At 42.4% G+C, this 18,084-nt stretch overlaps 1 protein-coding gene across 2 annotated transcripts in view; it reads right to left on the bottom strand.

The window, feature by feature from the left end:
- The window catches only part of LOC133559511 (alpha-1,6-mannosylglycoprotein 6-beta-N-acetylglucosaminyltransferase B-like), a 373,716-nt gene extending 356,756 nt beyond the window's left edge, over positions 1-16,960 (bottom strand). For both annotated transcript variants that reach the window (XM_061911345.1, XM_061911354.1), the window contains exon 1: positions 16,514-16,960. In XM_061911345.1, coding sequence (XP_061767329.1) covers positions 16,514-16,596 — 83 coding nt within the window. In that variant the 5' untranslated portion in view covers positions 16,597-16,960. The remainder of the gene's footprint in view (positions 1-16,513) is intronic.
- Positions 16,961-18,084: the final 1,124 nt, after the last annotated feature.

Genomic DNA, 18,084 nt, shown 5'->3' with positions numbered 1-18,084 from the left:
ATGGTGCCTCGGTGTGCATTGTTTACACAACGTGCGGTGCGCTACTTAATATGTCCGAGTCTTTCGGTACACCTTGTGAACCGAACCGAAACCCCCATACCGAAAAGGTTCAATACAAATACACGTACTGTTACACCCATAGAAAATGGCTTTGTAAATTGGATTTAATTTGATTAAATACAAAGGGACAAGCGGTAGAAAATGGATGGATAGATAAATAGACAAATAATATTTTTTAATAAGTTAATGCATCTGTCTTAAGAAGCAGGAAGTTATTGGTATCGGATTGAAAAAAAAAAATTGTGCATTTAGTTTACCAGTGTTGCCAACATGACAACTTTGTTGCTTAATCTGGTGATTTACCAAATCCTTTTGGCGACCTAACAGCATACTTGCAAATCCTCCCGGGAGACTCACAAACTTTTGTGCCCCTCCCGAAAATCTCCCGGGGCAACCATTCTCCCGAATTTCTCCCGATTTCCACCTGGTCAACAATATTGGGGGCTTGCCTTAAAGGCACTGCCTTTAAGGCAAGCCTGTAGCGTCCTCTCTCACCTGAAGAGGAGACCATTATATATGCCTATGTTATCCATAGGTTTATCTACAGTATAACCCATAAAGTAGGCAGGCACGGAGCTATTTCTCAGCGAGTGTTTATTCCAGCCGGCACGTTAATCCACTGACACACAACATCCGGATTCCCATCATCCATTGCTTCAAAACTACGGCAAGTAGTAATGTCCATAAACATAAAAGAAACGAAGCAGAAGAACGAAGAAGAGACATGGCGATGACGAGTAGGAAGTACGCTTGCAAGTTCCAAAATGATTGGAAAAAAATATTTCAGTTCATCCAGGAAAGCTCAAAGGGGAAGGGGGAAGGGTTGTGCTGCCTGCAAATTTTGTAGTTCAGACTTCTCCATTTAACACGGTGGCCGAATATAGACGGCGTGGCGCAGTGGAAGAGTGGCCGTGCGCAACCCAAGGGTCCCTGGTTCAAATCCCACCTAGTACCAACCTCGTCACGTCCGTTGTGTCCTGAGCAAGACACTTCACCCTTGCTCCTGATGGGTGCTGGTTGGCGCCTTGCATGGCAGCTCCCTCCATCAGTGTGTGAATGTGTGTGTGAATGGGTAAATGTGGAAGTAGTGTCAAAGCGCTTTGAGTACCTTGAAAGTAGAAAAGCGCTATAAAAGTACAACCCATTTACTTATCATTTATATATATATATATATATATATATATATATATATATATATATATATATATATATAACATTTTTTTTTTTTTTTTTTTTTTTAATTATTAGGTCTGGGTGATATTGCCTTTTTTAATATCGCAATATTTATAGGCCATATCGCGATATATGATACATATGATATTTTGCTATAGCCTTGAATGCACACTTGATGCTTATAATCACAGCAGTATGATGATTATATGTGTCTACATTCAAACATTCTTCTTCACACTGCATTAATATATGCTACTTTAAAACTTTCATGCAGAGAGGGAAATCACAACTAAGTCAATTGACCAAAAGTGTATTTATTAAAGTTATTAAGCAATGGCACAAACATTGAAGTCATTTCCAAAATATAAAGTGCAAGATTGTCAGAGACATTTTAAGTGTCAAATAAAAATGAGCTGCATAATAGGAAATCAAATAGTATTCATCCTTCACTATGTGGTAGGTTACTACGGTTATGAAATTCTCTTCATTCTCTAACGAGTAACTTTTCAAATGATGCTACATATTAGCAGTAATGCTACTTTTTATAGCAACGCTTGTACCGCATGCTTGACTTGTTACGGTTGTCTGTTCGACGTATCCCCACTTGAAGCCAAACATCCGCCAGACGATGGAAACCCTGCGGTTTTTATTGGGAATTAAGTCTTCCTTCATTTGTTACCAGATCCGCACCTTCTTTCTCTCATACGGATACGTTAGCAGCTAACGTAGCCCAGTCTGCTACGTCTTTGCTCTTTGAGGGCGGACACCTTTGTGACGTATGTAAGAAGGTGCGCCTGCTTGCCTGACGAGAAGAGCCTGAAGTGTACGCACGCAGCTAAAAGCAACTGCGTTAGAACGTATACTCGAATATTACGATATAGTCATTTTCTATATCGCACAGAGACAAACCCGTGATATATCGTATATATCGATATATCGCCCAGCTCTAATATATATATATATATATATATATATATATATATATATATATATATATATATATATATATATATATATATATATATATATATATACAGTATTAATAATAGCAAACACTTGAAAATAGATACACCCCCCGCTACCACCCCAACTCAAAAACACCCGACCCCCCATCCCCCCCATCCATCTCCCAAATTCGGAGGTCTCAAGGTTGGCAAGTATGCCTAACAGCTACGATCGACAAATCTAGCCATTTTTCCCGGAAGTGAAAGCCCGCTGCAGTTACTGTCCTCAACGAGCAGTGGTTGGTGCCGCCATGAGCCCCTCCCCCGTTCCAAAGCACTAACAGGCTCGTAGTCTTACTACAGCTGGTGCTGCTGCATGAGCAGAGCGTAGCTCCTTACCGCTCAAAAGTCCAGAGTGCAAATGAAATGCGCATGACGTGCAGCAGAGCTGCTGCTGTTTTGGTTTTGGTTTCACGAGCAAGATGTAAATGGAAATATTTTTTCACTGACATGTCACGCTAAAATAACTCACCGCTACCTCGGGGCTGAGGCCCTAACCTCAACACTCTCTGCCAGGAAAAAAACAATTTGAAAGAAAAATCATGATTTTACTCAAAATACCAGCAACAATACAAAAATATCCATTTTAAAAATAATGTATTTGAATAAACTTTTGCGACAGGTGCATGCACTTTTGTGCGAGTGTAACAGAGGCCTGTCAACTTCAAGAAAAGTGCTGGCAACCCCACAGATTACCAGTGCCCTTAGCTCAGTAATCAGCAAGCTGGTCTCTTACACCGGCAACTTAGGTTTGCACCCAGGAAAAAACAAGGCAGCCAAGAGGGCGAGTACACAATTGCTGCATGAAGAGCTTGCCATGAAAACCAATCACTGCATTTTGCCATCAAAATCAGGGGGCTCTGATTTGGTGGTGGCCATAGGGCTTCAGCCCAGGTAAACTTGTGCTTTAAGGCAGCCCTGACAATGTACCAATCGCATGTTAATAAGCCAGTCAATAGATAATAATATAGTCACAACCATTTAGTCTTTTTATCAATTTTGATTCTCTAATATTTTAATTGATTTACACATAAAGAGGAACTGAAGACATATGTATTTCTAACTCGTAAATAAATGCGAGCTTAAGTCTGCTTACAATGGAGCCTTTGGGAGACTCTTTATTCAAACTATAAAGCGCTTAAGGAAACAACTCCATCAAGGTTTTATTTGCACACTGTAAGTATATATGTAATGTAGTAACAGGCTCATGATTTATAACATGTATTATTTACTTATTTTGCTCATTTAAAACATATGGCAGCATGTTCATTTCAAAACTGCTTCACAATGTTTGCTTTTTTTTTTTTTTCTTCGACAAGATTGGTGATCTCCTCTCTGAGCTGCTACCTTACCGTGGTAGAGGAGTTTGCGTGTCCCAATGATCCTAGGAGCTATGTTGTCTGGGGGCTTTCATGCCCCCTGGTAGGGTCTCCCAAGACAAACAGGTCCTAGGTGAGTGATCAGACAAAGAGCAGCTCAAGGACTTCTATGGAATTACAACAAAATGAACCCAGATTTCCCTCGCCCGGACGTGGGTCACCGGGGCCCCGCTCTGGAGCCAGGCCCGGAGTTGGGGCACGATGGCGAGCGCCTGGTGGTCGGGCCTGTCCCCATGGGGCCCGGCCGGGCACAGCCCGAAGAGGCAACGTGGGTCATCCCTCCAATGGGCTCACCACTCATAGGAGGGGCCATAGAGGTCGGGTGCATTGTGAGCTGGGCGGCAGCCGAAGGCAGGGCACTTGGCGGTCCGATCCTCGGCTACAGAAGCTAGCTCTTGGGACGTGGAACGTCACCTCACTGGGGGGGAAGGAGCCTGAGCTAGTGCGCGAGGTAGAGAAGTTCCGGCTGGATATAGTCGGACTCACCTCGACGCACAGCAAGGGCTCTGGAACCAGTTCTCTCGAGAGGGACTGGACCCTCTTCCACTCTGGCGTTGCCGGCAGTGAGAGGCGACGGGCTGGGGTGGCAATCCTCGTTGCCCCCCGGCTCAAAGCCTGCACGTTTGAGTTCAACCCAGTGGACGAGAGGGTAGCTTCCCTTCGCCTTCGGGTGGGGGGAAGGGTCCTGACTGTAGTTTGTGCTTACGCACCAAACAGCAGTTCAGAATACCCACCCTTTTTGGGTACACTCGAGGGAGTACTGGAAAGTGCTCCTCCGGGTGATTCCCTTGTCCTACTGGGAGACTTCAACGCTCATGTTGGCAACGACAGTGAAACCTGGAGAGGCGTGATTGGGAAGAATGGTCGCCCGGATCTAAACCCGAGTGGTGTTTTGTTATTGGACTTTTGTGCTCGTCACGGATTGTCCATAACAAACACCTTGTTCAAACATAAGGGTGTCCATATGTGCACTTGGCACCAGGACACCCTAGGCCGCAGTTCCATGATCGACTTTGTAGTTGTGTCATCGGATTTGCGGCCTTATATTTTGGACACTCGGGTGAAGAGAGGGGCGGAGCTTTCTACCGATCACCACCTGGTGGTGAGTTGGCTGCGATGGTGGGGGAGGATGCCGGACAGACCTGGCAGGCCCAAGCGCATTGTGAGGGTCTGCTGGGAACGTCTGGCAGAGTCTCCTGTCAGAGAGAGTTTCAATTCACACCTCCGGGAGAACTTTGAACATGTCACGAGGGAGGTGCGGGACATTGAGTCCGAGTGGACCATGTTCCGAACCTCTATTGTCGAGGCGGCTGATTGGAGCTGTGGCCGCAAGGTTGTTGGTGCCTGTCGTGGCGGTAATCCCAGAACCCGTTGGTGGACACCAGCAGTGAGGGATGCCGTCAAGCTGAAGAAGGAGTCCTATCGGGTTCTTTTGGCTCATAGGACTCCGGAAGCAGTGGACGGGTACCGACGGGCCAAGCGGTGTGCAGCTTTAGCGGTCGCGGAGGCAAAAACTCGGACATGGGAAGAGTTCGGGGAAGCCATGGAAAACGACTTCCGGACGGCTTCGAAGCGATTCTGGACCACCATACGGCGCCTCAGGAAGGGGAAGCAGTGCACTATCAACACCGTGTATGGTGCGGATGGTGTTCTGCTGACTTCGACTGCGGATGTTGTGGATCGGTGGAGGGAATACTTCGAAGACCTCCTCAATCCCACCAACACGTCTTTCTTTGAGGAAGCGGTGCCTGGGGAATCTGTAGTGGACTCTCCTATTTTTGGGGCTGAGGTCGCTGAGGTAGTTAAAAAGCACCTCGGCGGCAAGGCCCCGGGGGTGGATGAGATCCGCCCGGAGTTCCTTAAGGCTCTGGATGCTGTGGGGCTGTCTTGGTTGACAAGACTCTGCAGCATCGCGTGGACATCGGGGGCGGTACCTCTGGATTGGCAGACCGGGGTGGTGGTCCCTCTCTTTAAGAAGGGGGACCGGAGGGTGTGTTCCAACTATCGTGGGATCACACTCCTCAGCCTTCCCGGTAAGGTTTATTCAGGTGTACTGGAGAGGAGGCTTCGCCGGGTAGTCGAACCTCGGATTCAGGAGGAACAGTGTGGTTTTCGTCCTGGTCGTGGAACTGTGGACCAGCTCTATACTCTCGGCAGGGTTCTTGAGGGTGCATGGGAGTTTGCCCAACCAGTCTACATGTGCTTTGTGGACTTGGAGAAGGCATTCGACCGTGTCCCTCGGGAAGTCCTGTGGGGAGTGCTCAGAGAGTATGGGGTATCCGACTGTCTTATTGTGGCGGTCCGCTCCCTGTATGATCAGTGTCAGAGCTTGGTCCGCATTGCTGGCAGTAAGTCGGACACGGTTCCAGTGAGGGTTGGACTCCGCCAAGGCTGTCCTTTGTCACCGATTCTGTTCATAACTTTTATGGACAGAATTTCTAGACGCAGCCAAGGCATTGAGGGGTTCCGGTTTGGTGGCCACGGGATTAGGTCTCTGCTTTTTGCAGATGATGTAGTCCTGATGGCTTCATCTGGCCGGGATCTTCAGCTCTCACTGGATCGGTTCGCAGCCGAGTGTGAAGCAACCGGAATGAGAATCAGCACATCCAAGTCCGAGTCCATGGTTCTCGCCCGGAAAAGGGTGGAGTGCCATCTCCGGGTTGGGGAGGAGACCCTGCCCCAAGTGGAGGAGTTCAAGTACCTAGGAGTCTTGTTCACGAGTGGGGGAAGAGTGGATCGTGAGATCGGCAGGCGGATCGGTGCGGCGTCTTCAGTAATGCGGACGTTGTATCGATCCGTTGTGGTGAAGAAGGAGCTGAGCCGGAAGGCAAAGCTCTCAATTTACCGGTCGATCTACGTTCCCATCCTCACCTATGGTCATGAGCTTTGGGTCATGACCGAAAGGATAAGATCACGGGTACAAGCGGCCGAAATGAGTTTCCTCCGCCGGGTGGCGGGGCTCTCCCTTAGAGATAGGGTGAGAAGCTCTGCCATCCGGGAGGAGCTCAACGTAAAGCCGCTGCTCCTCCACATCGAGAGGAGCCAGATGAAGTGGTTCGGGCATCTGGTCAGGATGCCACCCGAACGCCTCCCTAGGGATGTGTTTAGGGCACGTCCAGCTGGTAGGAGGCCACGGGGAAGACCCAGGACACGTTGGGAAGACTATGTCTCCCGGCTGGCCTGGGAACGCCTCGGGATCCCCCGGGAAGAGCTAGACGAAGTGGCTGGAGATAGGGAAGTCTGGGCTTCCCTGCTTAGGCTGCTGCCCCCGCGACCCGACCTCGGATAAGCGGAAGATGATGGATGGATGGATGGATGGAAGATTGGTGATTTCTACTCACTGCAGACTTTGTGAGAGCCAACAACCACAATATAACCACTTACTGTACAATCGCTGCTCTCACTGTAATGCCGACTGATGAGATGTTGATATATTCCCGTTGAGATAGAGAATCCCTAATGACACTCATAACATGCGAAGAAAAAAGGGCAGTGGAGCCAAGCGTCTTTTCATGTCTTTCTGGCCATTACCGGGTCTAAATGGGATGCCAAAAATTACCAACTTGTTGGATTATGTCCTCATTCATAACCTGAAGGTATGATCTAGAACAGTGGTTCTCAAATGGGGGTACGCGTACCCCTGGGGGTACTTGAAGGTATGCCAAGGGGTACGTGAGATTTTTTTGAAAAGTATTCTAAAAATAGCAACAATTCAAAAATCCTTTATAAATATATTTATTGAATAATACTTCAACAAAATATAAATGTAAGTTCATAAACTGTGAAAAAAAATGCAACAATGCAATATTCAGTGTTGACAGCTAGATTTTTTTGTGGACATGTTCCATAAATATTGATGTTAAAGATTTATTTTTTTGTGAAGAAATGTTTAGAATTAAGTTCTCCAGATGGCTCTCTATTACAATTCCCTAAGAGGGCACTTTAAGTTGATGATTACTTTATGTGTGGAAATCTTTCTTTATAATTGAATCACTTGTTTACTTTTCAACAAGTTTTGAGTTATTTTTGTATCTTTTTTCCAAATAGGTCAAAAAAGACCACTACAAATGAGCAATATTTTGCACTGTTATATAATTTAATAAATCAGAAACTGATATTTTACCTTTTTATCTCTTTTTTTCAACCAAAAATGCTTTGCTCTGATTAGGGGGTACTTGAATTAAAAAAATGTTCACAGGGGGTACATCACAGAAAAAAGGTTGAGAACCACTGCCCTAGACAATTTGCCAGCTCATTGCAGGGCCAACATAGATAGACAGCATCCATTGCAATCAATTATGCAAATGAGGCAAGGACATCGCCCAGCGACTTTTCAGACAGCCAATCGCGACTCAAAATCATTCATTGTTATTAATCTGCAAAGACTGTGATGGTTAGCTACAAGACGGACATTGATGTTACCTGCACCTTATGTAACATGCATCCAGAGAGTGTTTACCACCTGTTTTGGACTTGTGAAAGCACTCGATCATGATGGCAGGGCATCAGTTATTTCATCCTGGACAATATTCATGACAAATGTGTGCTTTGTTTTAAAGATGTGCTATTTAGATATACAAAGTATGAGAAACAATTTGAAATGGAATTTTACTTTTGCCAACTCATATATACTATTGGCTAAGTTTTATATTCATAAATATAAGTTTCTCCAAACCCGGCCTGTTTTTGGGCCTTTAAAAAAAGAATTTGAACTTTCTTTTAAAACGCTTTCTACCTCTAACAACCAAAAAAGCTGTGAAAACTGTAATGCTGTGCTCCAAATTTGGATTATTTACTGAACTTGTGTAAGCCTATGGCTTTACACATTGCTACATATACACTATATTGCCAAAAGTATTTGGCCACCTGCCTTGACTCACTAATGAACTTGAAGTGCCATCCCATTCCTAACCCATAGGGTTCAATATGATGTCGGTCCACCTTTTGCAGCTATTGCAGCTTCAACTCTTCTGGGAAGGCTGTCCACAAGGTTGTGGAATGTGTTCATAGGAATTGTCTACCATTTTTCCAAAAGCGCATTGGTGAGGTCACACACTGATGTTGGTCGAGAAGGCCTGGCTCTCAGTCTCCTATCTATTTCATCCCAAAGATGTTCTATTGTGTTCAAGTCAGGACTCTGTGCAGGCCAGTCAAGTTCATCCACACTAGACTCTGTCATCCAAGTCTTTATGGACCTTGCTTTGTGCACAGTCATGTTGGAAAAGGAAGGGGCCTGCTCTAAACTGTTCCCACAAGGTTGGGGGCATGGAATTGTCTTAAATGTTTTGGTATCCTGGAGCATTCAAAGTTCCTTGGAACTAAGGGGCCAAGCCCAACTCATGAAAAACAACACGACAACATAATTCTTCCAAGTGATTATTAGGACACCTGATTCTGATAATTTGGAATGGTGGTCAAATACTTTCGGCAATATAGTGTATATATTTTGCATTCTACTTTAGTTGCTTTATTGAGTTTACAACCCCCTGGTGCTGTATTGTTCTGTTTATGTACCCTGTTTTGATAATTATTGTTTATTTGCTTGTTTGTAAATGTTAAACATTATAAATAAAGGTTTATATAAAAAAAAAAATATATATATATATATATATAAATAGCTACTTTCCTTAATGAAGAGTTGGCAACACTGTAGTCTTGATTTATACATTAACTGGGACGTTTCAAAATTAGAAAATCCGTTGAATTAATCTGATTTGTTTGTATCAGTTTTATTGGTCATATAGCAATAACTCCTAATGAAGTTTGTTAGTTCAAGTTAAAAAAAAATGTATGTAGTTGACTTGTAACGTAGCTTATTACATTTCCGTGTTCGTACAAAATCATGTGCTATGGGTTTGGGATAAAAAAAAAATCTAGTAAATCATTCTGTTCTTCTTAAAAAGCTCTCAAAATTTAACTTCTCTCAAAATGCTGTGCGCTGGATTGAATCGTATCAGCATGATCGAACCCAATCTGGTTCAGTTAACAACCGCGGATCTGACTCTTTTAGGCTAACCTCCGGAGTCCCTGAGGGGTCAATATTAGGCCCCCTTTTATTTAGCCTTAATGATTTGCCCACTGTTTGTCCTGGAGCTGAATGCTTAATGTATGCAGACGACACAGTTTTCTTCGTTCATGGTCACACCAAAGACAACTCACTATAACAATGTCCTATGTTGCAACTTGGTTGCAGGAGTGTTGTCTGCAGCTAAACGTTTCTAAAACTATAGGCATGTAAGTAACTAAAACAAAAAAAGTATCAACTGACCACAACATACATATTAATGGAGAAAGAATACAAATTGTCATCAAATATAAACCTCTTGGGTTAATAATAGATTCAGAGCTTTCTTTTAAAGCTCATATTGGCAAATTGTGTAAAATAATCAAGTTTAAACTCGCAAATGTTCGTGCTTATTCAAAATGAAGCCGCAAAATTGTATTTGCATTCAATGATTTTCAGTCACTTCAACTATTGCCCTACCAGCTGGTCTCAGGCTGGTCAGAGAAAAAAAACAAAACATTGGAAATCTTGCACAAACAAGCAATTAAGGTTATGGATATAAAAAAAAAAAAACTTAAGCACTATCATCACTGTGCCATTTAAAAAAAAAATAATACAGTATTTTTAACTGGGACAGCCTTCACACATTTGCAGACTTAAAAGTGACCTATAAAGTACTGCATGAATTGGCTCCAGATCCTCTGGCAGAGTCCATCAGCCAAAGAAAAAGCCGGGAGCATGTCACTCGAGGCTCCGTCAGAGGTGACTGTTATATGCCCCTGCGCAGGAGCACTTTCAGTAAGTCGGCCTGGTCAGTAAGGAGCACAAATGTGTGGAACTCAGTACCTGAGGAGGCTAAACTGGTCACAATTTACAAAGCCGTCACAAAAAAAATTAAAACGTGGCGTATAAGCACTATAAGATGAACCTGTTTTGATGCTAAGATAAATGTTATGTTGTGATGTTGTATTCGATTTCTGTATCATATTGTATCTGTATTGTGTGCTTTTTTTCTCTCTCTCTCTCTCTCTCTCTCTTTTTCTTTTAAATTTAAATGTTACTGCTTTTCTACATCACGGCCAGGGGACTACAGATAAAAACTAGCCTTCTGGCAAATTCTAGCTTTTTTTTTAACCCATGTCTAGTCGTGTGTTTTTTGATGAAATTGCACTATACCCTTTGAAATAAACTAATCCACTCTAATCAAATTAAAGTGCCCCTGCTTGCCACACATGAATCTACGTCAGGCCTGGGCAGTTATTTTGACTCTGGGGCCAAATTTAGAGAAAAAAATATGTCTGGGGGGCGGTATATCTATTTCTAGGAACACTAATACAAAACCTCACAATAACGTCTGATTGAAAGCTAAAAACGTTATGACAGACCGCCTTCAAAAACGGAATGCAATTTTACATTTTTATACTGAATGAGACACCCAGAATGCACAAGAAAATAAAAAAATGTTGGATTTACAATATTAACTATAAAGGATAAAACACTGAATATTGACAACATAGGAACGTCACACCCCTCTCTATCCACCTATTTTACATCAAGCGAAACACAACAAAAACAGCAAAATATGAACATGAAGGGTAAAAAAACACCTACAATCTGATATCTGTGCTATATCACTAAGGTATGGAACTTTGTTTTAAAAATCTCCTTTTGCGTCTGTCTCTGACACCCACATTTCAGGCTGATACTCTGTGGAAACACTCCCCACCCACACTGCTCGGTGCCTCGTCTGAGCTGCTGTGACTTACATTACCATAGTAACTAATTAGACGACCATAGTCAATCAATCAATCAATCAATGTTTACTTATATAGCCCTAAATCACTAGTGTCTCAAAGGGCTGATCAGGCCTGGGCAATTATTTGGACTCGGGGACCAAATTTAGAGAAAAAAAATGTGTCTGGGGGCCGGTATATCTTTAGGAAAACTAATACAAAACCTCAAAATAATATCTGATTGAAATCTAAAAACGTTATGACAGACCACCTTCAAAAACGGAATGCAATTTTACATTATTATACTGGATGACACACTCAGAATGTACATGAAAATAAAAAAAAATGTGGGATTTACAATATTAACTTTTAAGGATAAAACACTGAATATTGACAACATATGAACGTCACACCCCGTCTCCATCCACATATTTTACAATCAAGCGAAACACAACAAAAAAGCAACAAACAGAGCAAAATATGAACATGAAGGGTAAAAAAACCCCACCTAAAATCTGATGTATGTGATATATCACTAAGGAATGGAAATTTGTTGTAAAAATCTCCTTCCACGTCTGTCTCTGACACCCACATTTCAGGCTGACTCTCTGTGGAAACACTCCCCACCTACAGTGCTTGGTGCCTCGTCTGAGCTGCTGTGACTTACATTACCATAGTAACTAATTAGATGACCATAGTAACTAGTATATCAGGCCTGGGCAATTATTTTGACTCGGGGGCCAAATTAAGAGAAAAAAAATGTGTCTGGGGCCAGTATATTTATTTTTAGGAACACTAATACAAAACCTTACAATAATGTCTGATTGAAAGCTAAAAACTTTATGACAGACCGTCTTCAAAAACAGAATGCAATTTTACATGTTTATACTGAATGAGACACCCAGAATGTACATGAAAATAAAAAAATTGGTATTTACAATATTAACTAGGAAGGATAAAACACTGAATATTGAAAACATATGAACGTCACACTCCCTCTCCATCCACATATTTTACAATCAAGCGAAACACAACAAAAACGCAACAAACACAGCAAAATATGAACATGAAGGGTAAAAAAAAACAACTTCAATCTGATATATGTGATATGTCACTAAGGTATGGAACTTTGTTGTTAAAATCTCGTTCCGCGTCGGTCTCTGACACCCACATTTCAGGCTGACTCTCTGTGGAAACACTCCCCATCCACACTGCTCGGTGCCTCGTCTGAGCTGCTGTGACTTACATTACCATAGTAACTAATTAGACGACCATAGTAACTAGTATATCAGGCCTGGGCAATTATTTTGACTCGGGGACCAACTTTAGAGAAAACAAATGTGTCTGGGGGCCGGTATATCTTTAGGAACACTAATACAAAACCGCACAATAATATCTGATTGAAATCTAAAAACGTTATGACAGACCGCCTTCAAAAACAGAATGCAATTTTACATGTTTATACTGAATGAGACACCCAGAATGTACATGAAAATAAAAAAAAATGGGATTTACAATATTAAATAGGAAGGATAAAACACTGAATATTGACAACATATGAACGTCACACCCCCTCTCCATCCACATATTTTACAATCAAGCGAAACACAAGAAAAACGCAACAAACACAGCAAAATATAAACATGAAGGGTAAAAAAAAACCCACCTACAATCTGATATATGTGATATATCACTAAGGTATGGAACTTTGATGTTAAAATCTTGTTCCGCGTCTGTCTCTGACACCCACATTTCAGGCTGGTACTCTGTGGAAACACTCCCCACCCACATTGCTTGGTGCCTCGTCTGAGCTGCTGTGACTTACATTACCATAGTAACTAATTAGATGACCATAGTAACTAGTATATCAAGCAAAATCGCAGATTCCAACCATTGAAAGACTTAGTATAGTTGAAGACTTGCGGTCATTAGAAAACATCACTGCATCACGGCAGCTACACTTTCAATCTTAGATCTTAGATCTAAAAAAAAATATTTGGGAATGTCTGGCGTGCCAGATTGAAAAGCTTAACGGGCCGCATGTGGCCCCCGGGCCTTAATTTTGTCAGTTCTGTAGTGTATAATACAAAAGCGCAGATTCCAAGAATTGAAAGACTTAGTATAGTTCAGGGGTCCCCACACTACGGCCCGCGGGCCAGATACGGCCCGCCAGCGTCCAAAATCCGGCCCGCCAACTACCAAGTAAAAAAATAAAAAAAATAAATGTTATTTTTTTGTTGTTTTGTTATTATGATTTTAATCTGTTCTTTTTCACCCGGCCCGCGGGTAATACCAAGTAAAAAAAAAAAAAAAGTATTTTTTAATTTTTTATTATTATTATTTGTTTTAATTTGTCCTTTTTCGCCCATTCCTCAATCCATTTTCTACCGCTTGTTACTGGGTCTCCTAGGCAGATACGGCACGCCAGCGTCCAAAATCTTTTTTTTTAATCCCGACTAAAAAAACAAACAGGTATTTATTCTTTTTTCTTTTAATCTGTCCTTTTTCGCCCATCCATCAATCCATTTTCTACCGCTTGTTACTGGGTCTCCTAGCCGCTCAAGCAAATCATATTGTCTAAAAATGTATTTTTCCAGCGGTAACAGGACGTCATCACGCTTGCGCCACAAAGGCGGCAAGTGCGCAATCTTTCAGTCAATTAGTGCACGAGGGGAAAAAAATGGCGAAATCGTTGGGGAAACATAAATTAGACTCTGAGTGTATAGTTTTTAAATATCAGTGGACATATGACTTTTGTTCAGTTTAAGGAAAATACAGTTTAGATTGTATCTATATATATACATATATATACAAACCCCATTTCCATATGAGTTAAAAAATTGTGTTAGATGTAAATATAAACGGAATGCAATGATTTGCAAATCCTTTTCAACCCATATTCAATTGAATGCACTACAAACACCAGATATTTGATGTTCAAACTCATAAACTTTTTTTTTTTGCAAATAATAATTAACTTAGAATTTCATGGCTGCAACACGTGCCAAAGTAGTTGAGAAAGGGCATGTTCACCACTGTGTTACATCACCTTTTCTTTTAACAACACTCAATAGACGTTTAGGAACTGAGGAAATTAATTGCTGAAGCTTTGAAAGTGGAATTCTTTCACATTCTTGTTTTATGTAGAGCTTCAGTCGTTCAACAGTCCGGGGTCTCCGCTGTCGTATTTTACACTTCATAATGCCCCACACATTTTCGATGGGAGACAGGTCTGCACTGCAGGCGGGCCAGGAAAGTACCCACACTTTTTTTTTTTTTTTACAAAGCCATGCTGTTGTAACACTTGTCTTGCTGAAATAAGCAGGGGCGTCCATGATAACGTTGCTTGGATGACAACATATGTTGCTCCAAAAGCTGTATGGACCTTTCAGCATTAATGGTGCCTTCACAGATGTGTAAGTTACCCATGCCTTGGGCACTAATACACCCCCATACCATCACAGATGCTGGCTTTTGAACTTTGCGCCTATAACAATCCGAATGTTTTTTTTCCTCTTTGTTCTGGAGGACACCACGTCCTCTGTTTCCAAATATACTTTGAAATTTGGACTCGTCAGACCACAGAACACCTTTCCACTTTGCATCAGTCGATCTTTGATGAGCTAGGGCCCAGCAAAGCCGGCGGCGTTTCAGAATATTGTTGATGAATGGGTTTGGCTTTGCATAGTAGAGTTTTAACTTGCACTTACAAATGTAGCGACCAACTGTAGTTACTGACAGTGGTTTTATGAAGTGTTCCTGAGCCTATGTGGTGATATTCGTTACACACTGATGTCGGTTTTTGATGCAATACCGCCTGAGGGATCAAAAGTCCGTAATATCATCGCTTACGTGGAGTGATTTCTCCAGATTCTCTGAACTTTTGATGATTTTACGGACCGTAGATAGTAAAATCCCTAAATTCCTTGCAATAGGTCATTGATAAATGTTGTTCTAAAACTGTTCGACAATTTGCTTACAAATTGGTGACCCTCGCCCCATCCTTCTTTGTGAATTACTTAGCATTTCATGGAAGCTGCTTTTATACGCAATTATTGCACCCACCTGTTCCCAATTAGCCTGCACACCTGTGGGATGTTCCATATAAGTTTTTGATGAGCATTCCTCAACTTTATCAGTATTTATTGCCACCCTTCCCAATTTCTTTGTCACGTGTTGCTGGTATCAAATTCTAAAGTTAATGATTATTAGCAAAAAAAAAAAAGATTATCAGTTTGAACATCAAATATGTTGTCTTTGTTGCATATTCAACTGAATATGGGTTGAAAATGATTTGCAAATCATTGTGTTCCGTTTATAATTACATCTAACACAATTTCCCAACTCATATGGAAACAGGGTTTGTTGTATATATATCCATCCATCCATTTTCTACCGCTTATTCCCTTTCGGGGTCGCGGGGGGCGCTGGCGCCTATCTCAGCTACAATCGGGCGGAAGGCAGGGTACACCCTGGCCAAGTCACCACCTCATCGCATGGCCAACACAGATAGACAGACAACATTCACACTCACATTCACACACTAGGGCCAATTTAGTGTTGCCAATCAACCTATCCCCAGGTGCATGTCTTTGGAAGTGGGAGGAAGCCGGAGTACCCGGAGGGAACCCACGCATTCACGGGGAGAACATGCAAACTCCACACAGAAAGATCCCGAGCCCGGGATTTGAACCCAGGACTGCAGGAACTTCGTATTGTGAGGCAGACGCACTAACCCCTCTGCCACCGTGAAGCCCGTTGTGTGTATATATATATATATATATATATATATATAGCGCGGCCCCTGGTCAAATTTTTTTTAGCCCAATACGGCCCCTGGGTCAAAAAGTTTGGGGACCCCTGGTATAGTTGAAGACTTACGGTCATTAGAAAACATCACTGCACATCATAATGGCAGCTACACTTTCCATCTCAAAGATCAAAAAAAAAATATTTGGGAATGTCCGGCGGGCCAGATTGAACAGTTTAACGGGCCGCATGTGGCCCCCGGGCCTTAATTTGCCCAGGTCTGATCTACGCGCTTGATTGGAAGGATGCCTTTAACACCTGGGAGTGCTGTCATGGTGGTAGTTGCTCGCAAACTGGAATAAAATACACTAACATGACGACAGCAAACATGTGTGGAGTCTGAAGTCTTACCTGAACGGCTTGAACGTCACTAGCCATCTTCTGCTGAGCATTGTTTTGCCGTCGTTGCTGACACTCATCATTTTCCAAAACATGCTGCGACCCCCGACATTGACGCCACGCTCCGAGCCGGGAAACAAACAGTCGGTGTGGAGGATGATGATGATGCTGACGCCGCCGGGGGATTGTCACTCATTCTCGGCCGCCAAACTTTTTTATCCACAGTCTCCCGGTGTCGGTCTACTTTGTAAAATCACAGGTGCACATCACCGGCGCAGTTTAGTCGTTACTTATTTGGTATTTCATGATAATTAAGCGTTACTTCGTCAGGAAGCCGTAACGCCGCATGCCTCGGAGCGGAGCTCAGACAAAAACGGTGCTCGAGTCCCACCGGAGGCAGCCGGAGTGTGTCTGCACTCGGTAGCGCCCGGTAATTCATTCGCCTCCGTGTGTCAAGTGAGCATGTCACAGCACACCTTAAACCGGTAGCACTTGCAAAATAATGACTCACTTCGCTTTCACAAGCCAAAATACAACGCGAGATAAAGCCACACAAAAACGACCCAAATAACACGTGTGAAATCTTGACGTCATATGTTGACACATGCAAGGTTTTAATGAGATATAAATTGTGCTGTTTTATTTTGAAAGCCAATGTTTCTGCTGTGGTGTCCTGTAGTTTCCGGGTAACTTGACAACGGATGTGAAGCTCAGGCTGGTTGAAATTAGCCTCGGGGAAAACACATGTTTTTTTCCCTCAAATATCTTTTCTTTTTGAAGTAAAATGAAGCATATCAATTAATTTAATAAATGTAAACAGTGTGCAATGGTTCATCTTATGTAGCTATATTGGAAATCAAATCAAACTTTATTTATATAGCACAGAGGTCCCCAAACGTATGCCTGCCTGCGTCCTAAATCCAGCCCACGTATTCCAAGTAAAAAAAAACATATTTTATTTTATTTTTTTATTTTTTTTTAAATCTGTCCTTTCTAATCCATTTTTGGCCACTCAGGCAAATCATATTGTCTAAAAATGCATTTTCCCATCGAGAATGTAACATCATCGCGCTTGGAATATGTATGCATATATATATATATATATATATATATATATATATATATATCCATTTTCTACCGCTTATTCCCTTTGGGGTCGTGGGGGGCGCTGGTGTCGATCTCACTTACTATCGGGCGGAAGCGCAGTACACCCTGGACAAGTCGCAATCTCATCACAGATAGACAGACAACATTCACACTCACATTCACACACTAGGACAAATTTAGTGTTGCCAATCAACCTATCCCAGGTGCATGTCTTTGGAGGTGGGAGGAAGCCGGAGTACCCAGAGGGAACCCACGCAGTCACGGGGAGAACATGCAAACTCCACACAGACAGATCCCGAGCCCAGGATTGAACCCAGGACCTTCGTATTGTGAGGCAGACGCACTAACCCCTCTGCCACCGTGAAGCCCTTTTATATATATATATATATATATATATATATATATATATATATATATATATATATATATATATACATATATATATACATACATACATATATATATATATATATACA

The sequence above is a fragment of the Nerophis ophidion genome, linkage group LG01 (assembly GCF_033978795.1).
Source record: "Nerophis ophidion isolate RoL-2023_Sa linkage group LG01, RoL_Noph_v1.0, whole genome shotgun sequence".
Lineage (NCBI taxonomy): Eukaryota > Metazoa > Chordata > Actinopteri > Syngnathiformes > Syngnathidae > Nerophis > Nerophis ophidion.
This window is presented reverse-complemented; position numbering and strand designations above follow the sequence as displayed.